A 13494-nucleotide genomic window follows, 5' to 3' on the forward strand; every position below is an offset into this window, starting at 1 on the left:
CAACTCCCTGGCATTCATGATGTCTTCATGAGCACCTTCAAAGCTGAAACAGAAGGATGCGCGCACAACACTACCTTGCGGTGGGGAATAGTCGTCGGAGTCCGTGTCGCTCTCACTGCTGTCCTCCACCAGGAAGCTGGGGTAGTTCCAGGACATGCTGAGGATGCCATCCGACTCATGAAGGAGCACGTGGGCCAGCATTCGGCCATGGCAGTCCATGACGATAACCTGTCCATCAGCAGTGCCAAACAGTACCTGTAAATAACAGAACAGCTCTCAGTTCCTCAAGTGTCAGCCACTGGACCCTCCTTCAAATGGATCTTGCAATTAACTAGCGATGCTGGAAATTAACTGAAAGCAAAGCAATCACAGATGTGAAACGGTGCCACAACAGGACACCGCAACCGAAGTTGTATATAAAGAATGAAGTTAAAGCAGCAGGGTGTAGAGGCACATTCCTAAAATCTGTGAGCAAATAATGTTTCATGGTGCGGTGCATTTTGTTCACCTTAATATGAAACATCACACTTTATTTGAACTTGACCATTACTACAACTAAAGCAAGCTGGCAGAAGGGCTACCACAGGTTCTGCAGTATTCTTCATTATACAGAAACTTCTCAAATTGGTGGTAGAAACCAAGGTATGCATCAGCCACAACAATATCAAAAGGCACAGCTGACAAAAGTGAGGTCTTAGAGATTTCAAACAGCTTATGAGAAATAGAAAGCTGAATAGAGGAGAACAGGTTAGTCAGTTGATGAGCTGAGAGAAGGTAGGAGAATGCCTTCCAAAAACAGGCTAAAAGCAATATGATCAGGTAACTGCAAGTAGATTATTATAGTCCGAGAGGAAGGCAGTATGTTACACATGCAGGAAAAGATGGAGAAGAGCTTCTACCCACCATTTCAAACACAAAATGGATAATGCACGGGTTTTTCTTGCCCCTGAACTACTCCGTAGCCAATGTGTTCTGACTGAAGTCAGACTGACTGGAACCTACAATATCCTTTTTATAAGCGTTTTCTGTCTTGAGGCTTTAAGCAAGTTAAGATTCTGCATACTGTATGAATTTTAGAAAAACATCAGGAAATAAGGATTAATACATCCACAAAGCAATAAACGCATTAGCCAAGGCTGCTGCTGCTATCAAGCAATTTCATGAGGCAAGTATGTTTTAAAGCAAGTTTAAGGCACTCATCAACTTGAGAACTAGGCAACATTAAAAATGAAGCTAAAAGGAAGGTCAAGTTTTATACCTGTCCTTCAGCCTACCACCTATTTCCAGTGCTTCTAAATTCAAGATTCTAACAATTATATGCCTAGATCAAAAATTCATCTAGCCTTGTATCTTACCTCTAACAGTGGTAAAGTGTTTGGGGAAGAGTAAAAGACCAGGATGTGCTGAGCAGGCACCTCTCCTGCACACGCATGTAGCTTCCAGCAAAATATACTGCCTCTTCTTTGATAATTGATAATTTCACTTGGTAACCTTTACATCTCTTAACACTAAAAGACATATAGAATAACTGTTCCCGACTTACACTCCTAATATTGGCCACGTTTTTATAGACCTTTATTATCCAATCTCTTAGTCACGTCTTTTCCAAGCTGAAGAATCCTAGCCTACTTAGGATCTCCCTGTACAGTTGTTGTTCAAAGACTCCAATCACCCTTGTTGACCTCTGCTGTCAGAGGTCTTCCTCTCTATCTTCCTTCCGAGATGTCGTGCTAGACCTGCAGCATTCAAACTGCATATTGTATCAGACTTATACCATAGTACTCACCCAGGAAGCAATTGTCATGGTTGCCCTTTTGAAAGTTTCAGAAAGGAAACATGGCTTCAAAGGTCTCAGTCAAAAAAAAGAAGCACTACCATTTTTTCTATGATCAAGGTGATGATCAGGAAACACAGCCAGTTGTAAGAAAGAATCGCTTACAGAGGAACGCCAGTGACGTCATTGGAATTTTAAGAAAACAAATGGACTTGTTTCATAGTATCAGAAGCAATGAAAAAACAGTATCTGGCTGCCTTACCTGTGATCATTACATGTTACAAATATTTTTGTGTTAAATAGCTGCTGGGTTAAAACAGTGGCTGAAGTTTGCTACAAGCCTCAGACTGCTATTCTTAGATATAAAAGCAAGACCTTGACCTTTGTTCATCTCGCACTCCCTTCACTCTACTCTGCTTCCACTTGTGCCATCCCATTTCCTTTCCCACTGTTCATTATTGCAACTGGTTTTACACACATGATCAGTGCACAGCCACTTTCACTATGTTCAGAACATACCCACTCTCAGGCCTCTACAAAACAAACATTGACAAAGCCAAAATCCTATTGGCTGTCATTGCTAGCTTCTCACACCACTTTCAGCCTACTCCATAGTTTTTTTACTAGTCTCCTAGTAGTTTTAGAACTGCAAAACACCTAGACAGAGGAGGTGAAACTCTCTATTGTTTCTGAAAATAGCAGTGTAAGAGTTCTGCCTCCTCAAACCCTGAAGAGACACTTTATAATTGGGTAGGAACAAACTGTTGGGACTCATCATCCAGAGTTCAGTCTCATCCCAATCTAAAGCTAATTCTTTTGAGTAGCACTGCCCCCAGTTAATTTAAAAATACGAAGTCCTACAGTAATTTCCAATTCAGATCAGAACAGCTGCACGCGAGCATCTTAATTCTTGCACCGGAACCTGAGAGAGCTCTTTAGCAACCTAGAAATGTCAGAGGGCACTTTTCATCTCTTTAACCAGGCTATAGGTTTCAAGGAGCAGCTTTAAGGTTCAGGGTTATTGTAGCAGTACAACCTTTAAGATGAAAGCATTTATCAGGCTGATAGGCCTGCTGGCTGAACTCCTGCTAATGGCGTTATCATCCATAACATTACTCAAGTTATAAATGCCACACTCAAGCTACTTATGTCAGATGAATAAAACTCTCTTGACCTTCAGAAAAAAAGGTTGAGCCACAGGGTATGCCTGAAGGATCCAACAGAGAAATTAAAAGGTGCATTTTAGCAGCCTAAACTCCTATTTTTCAGGTATATGCAGATCTAGGAGGTCTGAGGGAATACTGGAAAAAGGTAATGAGCAAGTCACAGTGGTTTGTTAACCTTTGAATACAAAAGCTAAATGATAATAATAGTAATTAAAAAAATCCCAAGTACTTATTTTGAAGTGGTCTTTGGCCCCTTGTTCTCTTCTTTTTCTGTCTCATCTCGTCTCCTTTCATACTGTTCATTATTTCAACTGTTTTTACATACAGCACCACTTGCAGAATTACATTTGTAGAGTTATGCATAATCTGGTAACAAAATACCTAAAATCACCGAATACATTTACCCAAGTGTGAGTCAGTTACACAACATAAATACAGTATTTCTTTACAAAACGTACAGAATGTAATGAAACCTCCGCTACAGTGAAGCTGTAGCTGATTACCGGTCCTACCGACGCAGGGTAGTATCCAACAGTGCCCCCGTGTTGTATGCTTTGAAGGGAAACTGAGATAAACAGCACTCTGATAATTCAGTTCTCCAAGCGTACCAAGAGCTGAAAGTTGGGTTCAGTCCTGAAACGCAAGTGTCTGGGTTCTCCAAGAAACCCAAACTTGGAGCGATTCCTATTTATTGTAACAAATCTCAATCCCTTCTCTGAAATCTGCTGACCTCTCAGCCTCTGTGGTAACCTGTGAAGCGTTTCATGAGCGAGCTTTGGTAAATAAAAAGGTTTTTCATGCAAAGGTTTTTCAACTAAAAATAGTTGCTAAATTATTATCCATGAAACTATCATGCAAAATTGCATTACACTGCCCTTTATAAAAGATTTTAAAGACTTCAATTAGTCTGAAAGACACCAGTTCTTAAAAGACCAGGTAATCTCCTCTGATTGGGTATTCTGTCTGAAGTATTCATCTTGTGAGGAGATGAGGAGTAGAGCAGCCAAAAAATTCAGTCCAAGAGGTACAACTTCAACCTCTTCAGTGACTTTGCTATGCGTGGATCTGTTGTGCTGAACTGCTGCTACTCCTATAGGATTTGTTGTGATGCCGAAATGCGTTTGGACCGAACACAGCACGAGCAGAAAATGGCTTGGCAGCACCAAGATCAACAGGGCTACAGTGGAGTGACCAAAGACCTGGTGTCCTGAAGGTCCAGCTCAGGAAGCCCACTGCTTCCAATGAGAGCTGTAATTCACAAACAGTGATTTTTTTTTTATTTTTTCTGCACAAAACGCATTTTATTGCTGTTTAATTTAACGTAAGTACATTGAACTCATCAACAGTAAAAATGCTCAAGGTTTATTTATGTTAACTTGAATACACTAGCCCAGTAGGAAAGAAGAAGGTCCTGCCATGTCACCCCATCTGATTATATGCAGTAGCTGAGAAAATTAAATTGTTATGACTTAGGCTGATGAAGCTGCACTGATTTACATCTGCAGGGAACCTAGCCACTGTCCATTCCTGCGTCTTTGCCTGTCTTCACTGTCAAAGAAGCTTTCCAGAAGTACAGCCACTCTGCCTTTTATAATAACCGAGGATAATTCAATCCCAGCAATAATGTATTTAATGACTTGGTGTATATTTAAGGGGTAAAAGGTGGAATTATTTCCAGTCTCAGGTTTTGATTGTACAAACTGAACAGTCACTACTGTTACAGAAAGATATGGACAAAATAAGATGCTCCTTTCATGACATTTGATACTAACACTGAAGGTTTCTAATGTTGCTGCTTAAACAGAACTCAGAGGAAATCTGATCAATACATTTTCAGAACATGGGCCATAATTCCCCATCAGGGCAACGACTGAGGCTTTGAAGCTCAAGTTGAAGTAATAGAAGCTGGACTTGCTATAGTAACTGGAAGAAATATAAAGCCACTGGAGGCTACTTCAGGATAGGACTTCCAGGATGAGAGACTCCAGTATCATGATGTTAGAAGGCTGAAAAAAAGCATCTATCTGCTTTACTCCTGTTGGCCCAGGATTTTTAAAACAGCCTCTCACTTCTTACTAAGAATGTCCATCTGACAACTGAGGGAAGCAAAACAACTCAAAGGCTCCGATAATTAAAACAACACTGAAGATTAATCTAGTAAACCCCATTCCAGTATAATTTGATTATTTAAACCCCAAAATTTTCACAGAAAGACAGAACTCACCTTGTAGGACTACGCAAGGTGCATTAACGGATTGCATTTAAACTCCTGAATACACAGACATATTCTGAAAACTAATGTAATCTGTCATGAAATATCAGGTGTTCTGATCTTCACTAAGCTGTGGCTAAACTCCCAGTAACACCACTGAGCAATTTCTCGAGTTCTCTCTCTTCCTTCTCCCATATGGCAAGTGGCAGCTGGAAGGACAAAGTGACCACAGGAAGTTTTTCCAGGAACTGACTGATCACACCAGAAAGGCAGCGGATTAGATGCATCCTAGAAGACGCTTACTGGACCAGTCCAGTAAACTGAGCTCTACTGGACATGAAATACTCAAGCCTTCTACAGCCCCAAGTAATAGAAATAACAGCATGTAACCTGTAAATGTTGCTATCTCACAACAGGAAATATTTTAAGCAGCAGTATTTTAAAATAAAAAATGATGTAAAACACAGTGTGATATAAAGGCAAACCCACTGTCCCCATTTGTATAAGGCCAATTGGATCCATAGTCTTCCCCTTTGTGGACTGATTCTTGACCAGTTCTTCCCCTGCACTGCTAATCCATTCAAACACAGTAAGTAAAATATGTATTGTTCTGATTTGCTGGGGTTTCCACACCTGCTAAATCATTCACACAGAGGATATATCCCCACTATGCCAAAGCGGCACACGCAGGTATTTCTCAAGAAATCCTAAGGGGGGTCTATTCACACTGGAATGTGTTGTTTTTTTCAGAACTGAATACACCATTTTGGCTAATTTTTTTCTAGCCGTCACTTTTAAGGACACATGCAAAGACTTCCGAAAGACCAGTGAGTCATGACCTCCCTCCGGAGGAAAAGTCCTACCTAGGTCTTTTCAGACCAGTTTACAGGTGTTGCGCTATTCCATTTTCAGTTTTTGCTTTAACAAGTTGCAAGGTGCAGATGTAAACCTTATTTGCACATTTCTTGCATATTCATAAACCCTTTTCTAAATATATTGCAGGAAAACAGTGCTGCCCTTCAAGACTTAGGACAGAGACATAATTATTTCTGCTAGCAGCTAAGTTAGTTCAGATTCAAGATCCTTCATAATCTTTGGATGTACCAGTCGGAAACAGGGACTTGCTGCATTTCAAACTGACCTGTTCCAGGACCCCCTTTAATATCCTCAGACCCAGTGAGGAGTCTCTTAACAGTGACGTTGCAGCTCAGGGCAGAAACGTCATCAGCATCATGTGACCAAGTAAACCATGAATGATCTCACAAAAACGTAAGCTTCTGTTTTTTAACACTCTTCAGGGTTGTACTTCCAAAATCTGAAGGATTCCTCTTCCACTCATCCACTTCGCAAACATTGCTCTTTCGGCATTTTGTCTTACTCTTAGTTTGGCACACATATCTGCTGAAACTCTGCTGCCGTTGCACCAGGTAGTATGAATGCTACTACTAACAGCTTCCCCTGAGTACCTCTGCATTGGCAGCCGCGTTGTCTGACGTTCTGTTTCACTGACATTTCCCCCTTTTCAAAGTTTAGACCTGTCTTTACACTTCTTCCTTCAGCCTCTTCCCCCCAAAGGAAAAAGTCAGCACGGACCCACAGAAATTACATTCTGCAAAAACGCTAGTAAGGCCAATAGCGTTTGCATTGTCAGAAGACGCTGAGCAGTTCCATTTGCCCTGATTCAGCCATCGGGACAAACATTAGTATTCACCACAGGGACCGCCTTCACAGTCATCACCATAATGCCATCACACTAACAGAGATAAATCTGTTTGGCTGATCCCAAACGAACTGATCTATAACATGATTAATATACAAAACGATGGATCAAACTTCTATTTATGCAGGTGGGTGTCTTAGTAACACAGGAAATACTTGGAAAATTATTGCCTTTATATATTTTCATTCATTAGCCTAACAAAAAAGTGCCAGTCTAGCAAAGGCTGACTTAGAACATTTTGCAGTCCATTTAGTTGTGGTATTAGCATTTTGCATTCCTTGTGCTCTTCTTGTTTACTGTTTCTCCATCAGAAAGCAGGAGACAGTGCAGGAGACATCTCTAAGGATACATTAAAAAGTTTGGGTTTTCTCAGTGTCATATTTCTGGCTTTCCTTCTTTTCATCTCAAAATGCAGTCAGAAAGTGAGACAACCAGGGAAAGGGAGACAGCTGCTCTCCTGCTGATTTCATTAAAAATTCAACCACTGTAAAATGATTTCTTGAACTGACACAGAAAGAGACATCACCACAATTCACACACAAGCTCGAGGGGAAAGCATTAGGCTTTCTTAGACTGCCTTTATGTCTGAAAAAACTGAGTTTCTGTTTGCTTTGGACATGAGGAGTTACCAGCCCCACATGTGGATGATACCCCATGAGACCATCCAGCTCAAAAATTCAACCACTGTAAAATGATTTCTTGAACTGACACAGAAAGAGACATCACCACAATTCACACACAAGCTCGAGGGGAAAGCATTAGGCTTTCTTAGACTGCCTTTATGTCTGAAAAAACTGAGTTTCTGTTTGCTTTGGACATGAGGAGTTACCAGCCCCACATGTGGATGATACCCCATGAGACCATCCAGCTCAATGCATATACACACAGCAGTGAAAATCTCATTTGAGACCATTAACTCTTTCAAAAGCAGCACTGGTTTATAGTTACCTGCTTTCATGCTTGTTCACTTCTCTCTTACAAAGTCCACAGGGTCTAGTTAACTACTGCAAAGCTCTCAAATGAGAACACAAAGAAAATACACTGGAGATCATAGAATCACAGACTGGTTTGGGTTGGAAGGGACCTTAAAGACTGTCCAGTTCCAATCCCCCTGCCAGGGGCAGGGACACCTTCCACTAGACCAGGTTGCTCAAAGCCTCATCCAGCCTGGCCTTGAACACTTCCAGGGATGGGGCATCCACAGCTTCTCTGGGCAACCTGTGCCAGTGCCTCACCACCCTCTCCGTGAAGAACTTCTTCCTGGTATCTAATCTAAACCTCCCCACTTTCAATTTAAACCCATTACCATTGTAAATACTGAATGCTAAAACCTGGGGATTCAAACCACACTAGCTTTACTTCTCTCCAAAACAGTGTAACATAGCTGAATGACTGTAAATGAGATATAGCCTTGCACATCACTTCAGGAGTCAAACATGTAAGTAGTCTCAAAACCAGGATCTCAAGCTATACAACTACTCTGGACATGTGAGGATGGAAGCAATTGTCCAGGAGAAGATAAAGTTATTTGAAAGCATTCTGGCAAATCATAGAAAGAGTGATTATTATATGCCCCTGGACTAATTCTTACTTGTGTATTTCCAGACACACACATTTCTATATTCTTTCTTAAGACATTTTTCAAGAAAGCAGCCTATAACAATTAGGTTTTTAAGTGAAGAGTGGCCCTTCTGTAAAATTTTTACTGTTAACAATATGCCTCAGTTTACTTCAGACATGAAGAGAGATGTGAGTTTTTTTAAACTTGTGTCAGGTTTCAAATCACATTTGAAGTAGTATGAAAAATGAACAAAAAGCCAGCAGCTGGAACACCTTATACAGAACACCTTGTGTAGCTTTTAACCCAGACAGGACTCCGAGCCTGGACCATCGAGCTCCCACAGCAGAAGTACTCTGGAACGCTCTTCAAGTAGCATGGTTTTCTCACTAAACTCTGCCAGGAAAGTGCATACACATCTATGAAAACACATATTCTTCACATACATCAAATTACATATACCAACAGAAATTTCTATTGGGTGCTGTTAAGTGAGAAAATGCAGATACAGTTTTACCAACACCCACTCAATCAGGCAAAGAAGTCAGCTGATACATTTTGCAGTCTCCTGCACTGTTCCCAAGCCAGGGTTTAGTTATTTCCTGAAAGTCATGTTGACTGCTGAAGCTAAAATTTCCTTTAGAGTTTTAGAAGTCTGAGAGTTTCTGCTGAGGTTTTGTGGTTTGCCTTTGTGGGTTTTTTTTCCTAATTGAAAATGCTATTACTTGGCATCAAGGATTGCAGTCTTGACCAGTGACAACGCAATACAAAGCAGTTTAGAAGCAATGTCCTTGCTGGTTTGAATTTCATAATACAAAATCAAGAAGCCCCTGGGTTAAGCCACATGCTAAATGGAAGCCTCAACTTCTGCATTCCTCTACCAGGTCTTGGGTGCTGGCAGAGGGGTTATTCAGCATGATCAGGAAATAAGTAGAATGGGTGAGGTGAACTATAACTGAGTCAACATGGAGATAGACTGCGTGTCATGGTTTATGCCCAGCTGGCAACTCAGCACCATGCAGCTCCTCACTCACTTCTCCCTGGCGTCCCTCTCACATCCCAGTCCTCTCTCTGCTTCCTGTTCTCTTCTGCGCTACCACAGTCGCTGACTGGCTCGGCCTTGGCCAGCACAGGTCTGGCTTGGAACTGGGGAAGCTTCCAGCAGCTTCTCACAGCAGCTTCTCAGAGCAGCTATCCCTGTAGCCCCTACCCCCCGCTACCAAACCCCACCACACTGAGTAATAAACTGTTCCTGGAATGAGGCACTGAAAAAGAATTACTATCCTCCTAAAAGCAAGGAAAGCAGGGAAGGATTAATCCCTTTTCAGTTGATGCAGTCGCCAACAATCCCTGAGCATCTGAACACTGACAAGAAACGGCGAGACAAAGAGCAGAGAGCTCAAGTTGAATCCACACAGGATGAAACACTAATGGGAAAGGTTTTAGAGAACAGAGATACTGCTCCCACTTTCCATTGGCATAGTATCTCTCTGTGTCAAATCAATGGAAAGACCATGTGATATCACTTTCCAAAAATATCACCTTTCATCTTAAATTTACTGTGAAACTTGGCCTTGCTTCCCCAGACACGACCTAGTGCAGAAATGCACAAATCTCCAGATCCAATCACTCTAATCCTCCTTCTCTGCACCAAGGTTTCAGACTATTCACAGGCTTGAAAACATCTGACCCAGGTTCAAGACCCCATTTGGCTCCTGGTCCTCTTACTAACTTGCAAAAAATCAATGGATCAAATGCCAGTGGTAATAAAGTTTAAATTAACCACTCTGGCAGCTGTATTTCTTTTGAACTGAAGAGACCACAAAGCTCTGGATGAACCAAAGGGCTCCTGGAGCCGAAGCGTTCTCAGCCAAGTGGCTGTAGCAATGGAATAACACAGACTGTTTCTGAAAAAAGCTGTAATACCCTCACAGTTTGGAAAGTTTTTCCTCTGCAAGAATTACACTTCCACGCACATACCCTTTCCCAACCAACTCAAAATCTGAACGAACAAATTAAAGCAATTTTACGACCTTACATATGACTTCTCCTAAGAGAGCAGCTTCTCAGAGGAGGTGCCATGTTTTCCCCTGAACTGCCTAAAAAGGCAGTGTAAGTATGTGCTCCTACATCGCACAGGTGCACCACAAATCCTCATTTTTATTGTTTGCCCCGTAGCATCACACCACACTTTTCAGAAACACAGTTACAAGTACTCCCTGTCCCATCGAAGTAAAGACTTCAGGCTATATGAGCAAATCTTTCTGTACAAGTGCCAGCAAGGTGAGAGGAGAGGCAAGCAACTCCTTTCTTCCTGCCACTTCCCACACAGAGACTGGTCGTGTTTCTATTTGCACTCAGCTTTACTTTGCCAACTCAAACACCGATGCTCTGAAAATGTAAAGCAGTACTGGGTATAAAAGCACTAAGTGGACACATTAACTGAATAGCACAATGAGTCTTCAGCTCTCCCTCCATCTCCGGTTTGTCACTGCCACTGACATCCTTCCTTTCCTGATGGAGAGGAAGATGTGGGAGAGTGTGCAGAGCTTAACAAACCCCAGATTCTGGTCAACTAAAATAAGACTATTGGGACCCGAATGTCATATTAGATCACAGTAAAGAGTTACAAGTTAAACTACTGAGGGTGATCTGTATGTCCTAGTACACTGTGCATCCAAGGGGATGCAGAAATCCATTCAGCCATTCGCTTTTCACAGTAACAAACATCAAATACCCTGTCTACAATGATGAGCAAAACATTAAAACAGTTGTATTCCTTCTTTCAGACAGAGTCATTAAAGGGAAAATTTCTTTGCAAGATTCATGTGAAACAGTGTTGACATGAAACACTGCAGGAGCTACAGAGAAAAAATGAGCCACGATGCTGTCAGCTCATATACATCCCCCATCTCACAGCCCTCACAACTAGAACAAATAGCACCATCTCGTCAGCCCTCACAGTGTCTTGCCACTACAGGCTGGATGAAGAGCATCAAGGGAGAGATTAGGCAAGGCACAGATGAAGTGAGTGGGAAGAAGAAAGCACACTGAAGCATCACCTCGTTGCTCCCCTCCTTCAATTACCCGCTCAGTAACTGTGCAGTACCAACCAGGGTTTCTGGCAGGAAAAACCTTGTCTGGAATAAACCCACAGAGAGATGGCTCCTGAAGCGGCACACGAGCCTTAGAGGCTCTGAGGAGAACATCCGTGCTCTATATTCTCCCCAAAACTCAATGCAAAGCCTATTAAGCCCTCATCTGAGTATGGAAATCTGCCGCTACTGCTGCTCATTGCTACAGAGAAAAGGAGAGCACAACTGAAAAAAAGCCACAGTGCACCAAGCTACTTAATTCTTCTCCTTCCTTTTTAATGGAAGCTGTATTCTCAGCAGAATGAAGCATGAAAATGAACTTGAGACCAAAAGGCAGAGGAAAAACAATGCTAACAAAACTGTAGACACATCAGGAAAGAAAAAAAAAATTATTTCAGAAATAGCTGCATAATGCAGCTACAAAACAACATAATAAAAAGAGACGGGAGAACGAAAAGCTAACTAGCACTTAAAATTCGCCTTATTTTTTCACCCAAAATCTGTCTGTCAGTATTATGTGTCATCATAAAAACTGTCACCCAGAAAAGAAAACAAAGTGTTACTGGCTTCCAGCACATATAAATACATAAGAATACTAAAGCCGCCACAAAAACATATAGAAATTTGAAGCATATATAAAACCCCACATATTTTGTCTATAAAAGGATGCAGTAGGATAATACAGATTCACGGAACCCTTAGCACAAGCAAGCAGGAATCATTAACTTTAATAGCAAGTCTGCCACAAAGGTTTGAGATGCTTCTAAAAATAGTCCAAATCATTAAATAAAGTTAAGCTGTGGTGGTGTTTGTTTATCTGTTTTATATAACAAGTGGATTTATCTTGAAAGACGACTGAAGTCTCCTTCCCCTGTCCTCTTTGAATTTTAATAGTACTGCTCAGTTATGCAGCATGCAACATTAAAATCCTTATGTGCGATTTAACTATTGTCTGCAGTCCTTGTGCCTTGAATAAACTGCCTAGTTAATGAATGACAATTCTTCAATCCTCAAAAAAGCCTCTCGCCATTTCTCCCAGCAATTTGAGTAATTCGTCCATCAGTGAGAATAAGTCTTTCACTTACTTCTTCCTCAAAGACTGTATCTTACACTGCAACTGTGAGTGCTTCTGGTCATTGTAAATACCTATGTAAGGTCCTTTGGTAGTCTCTGCACCCAGAATGGATAGGGGAAAGATGCATTTTTGTATGTAAAGACACAAAAATACAGACATTCCCTGGCATTTTAAGGGCCCTTTATGTGAACCTGTAAACGTGTAGACATGGTGCTTGAGGACACGGTCTAGTGGGTATAGTAGTGTTGGGTTGATGGTCGGACCAGATGATCTTATAGGCCTTTTCCAACCTTAGTGATTCTGTAAAGATCCCCAATAGGCACAAGAGGTATTCTAAGAAAGACCAAAACAATCGCTTACACTTTCAAACTTTACAGGCTGTATTTTTTTCATTTTGTCCTTCTTTCCCTGCATTCATAATAACTAAGATAAATATTTGCCTTCCCTGTAGTGCCCCAGTCACCTGTTTGTAGTTCCCTTTCATCATTCTGTCAACTCATTAGAAGGCTGTCTTCGAGATTTTCTTCCACACAGAGAGATGTCTGCGCGTAATTAAACTTGATCAGTGTGACTACTGCAACAGCAAGGACTGCCTGAACTGGACGTGCACTACAGCATCTGATTACAACCCGAATGCTAGGGTGAATGGAAGCACAAACTCCTCATTCCAGAGTGGTAGGCAAAAGATGACGTAGGTGAGAAGATGACATCGCGGCCAAAAGAGATACAATATTTTCAAACACAAATTCCTTATTTTTAAGACACACTCCAGAAGCTAGGTAAGGCTACTATTCCTACTTTCGTCTTAGGAGCTGTTCAGAACAACTATTTACCTGAAAAGGTAGTAGTAACTGCACATCATAGTCCACAGATTATAAGGTTGGGGCGGGGGGG

At 41.4% G+C, this 13494-nt stretch overlaps 1 protein-coding gene across 1 annotated transcript in view; it reads right to left on the reverse strand.

Annotated features, from left to right (window-relative positions):
* LOC104509813 (tubby-related protein 4) overlaps window positions 1-13494 on the reverse strand; it is a gene marked incomplete at both ends in the record, with an annotated part of 44422 nt that overhangs the window by 24416 nt on the left and 6512 nt on the right. Inside the window, one exon of the mRNA XM_010151874.1 lies at window positions 75-255. Coding sequence (XP_010150176.1) covers window positions 75-255 — 181 coding nt within the window. The remainder of the gene's footprint in view (window positions 1-74; window positions 256-13494) is intronic.

This window comes from Eurypyga helias, unplaced genomic scaffold, assembly GCF_000690775.1.
Source record: "Eurypyga helias isolate BGI_N326 unplaced genomic scaffold, ASM69077v1 scaffold9865, whole genome shotgun sequence".
Classification (NCBI taxonomy): Eukaryota; Metazoa; Chordata; class Aves; order Eurypygiformes; family Eurypygidae; genus Eurypyga; species Eurypyga helias.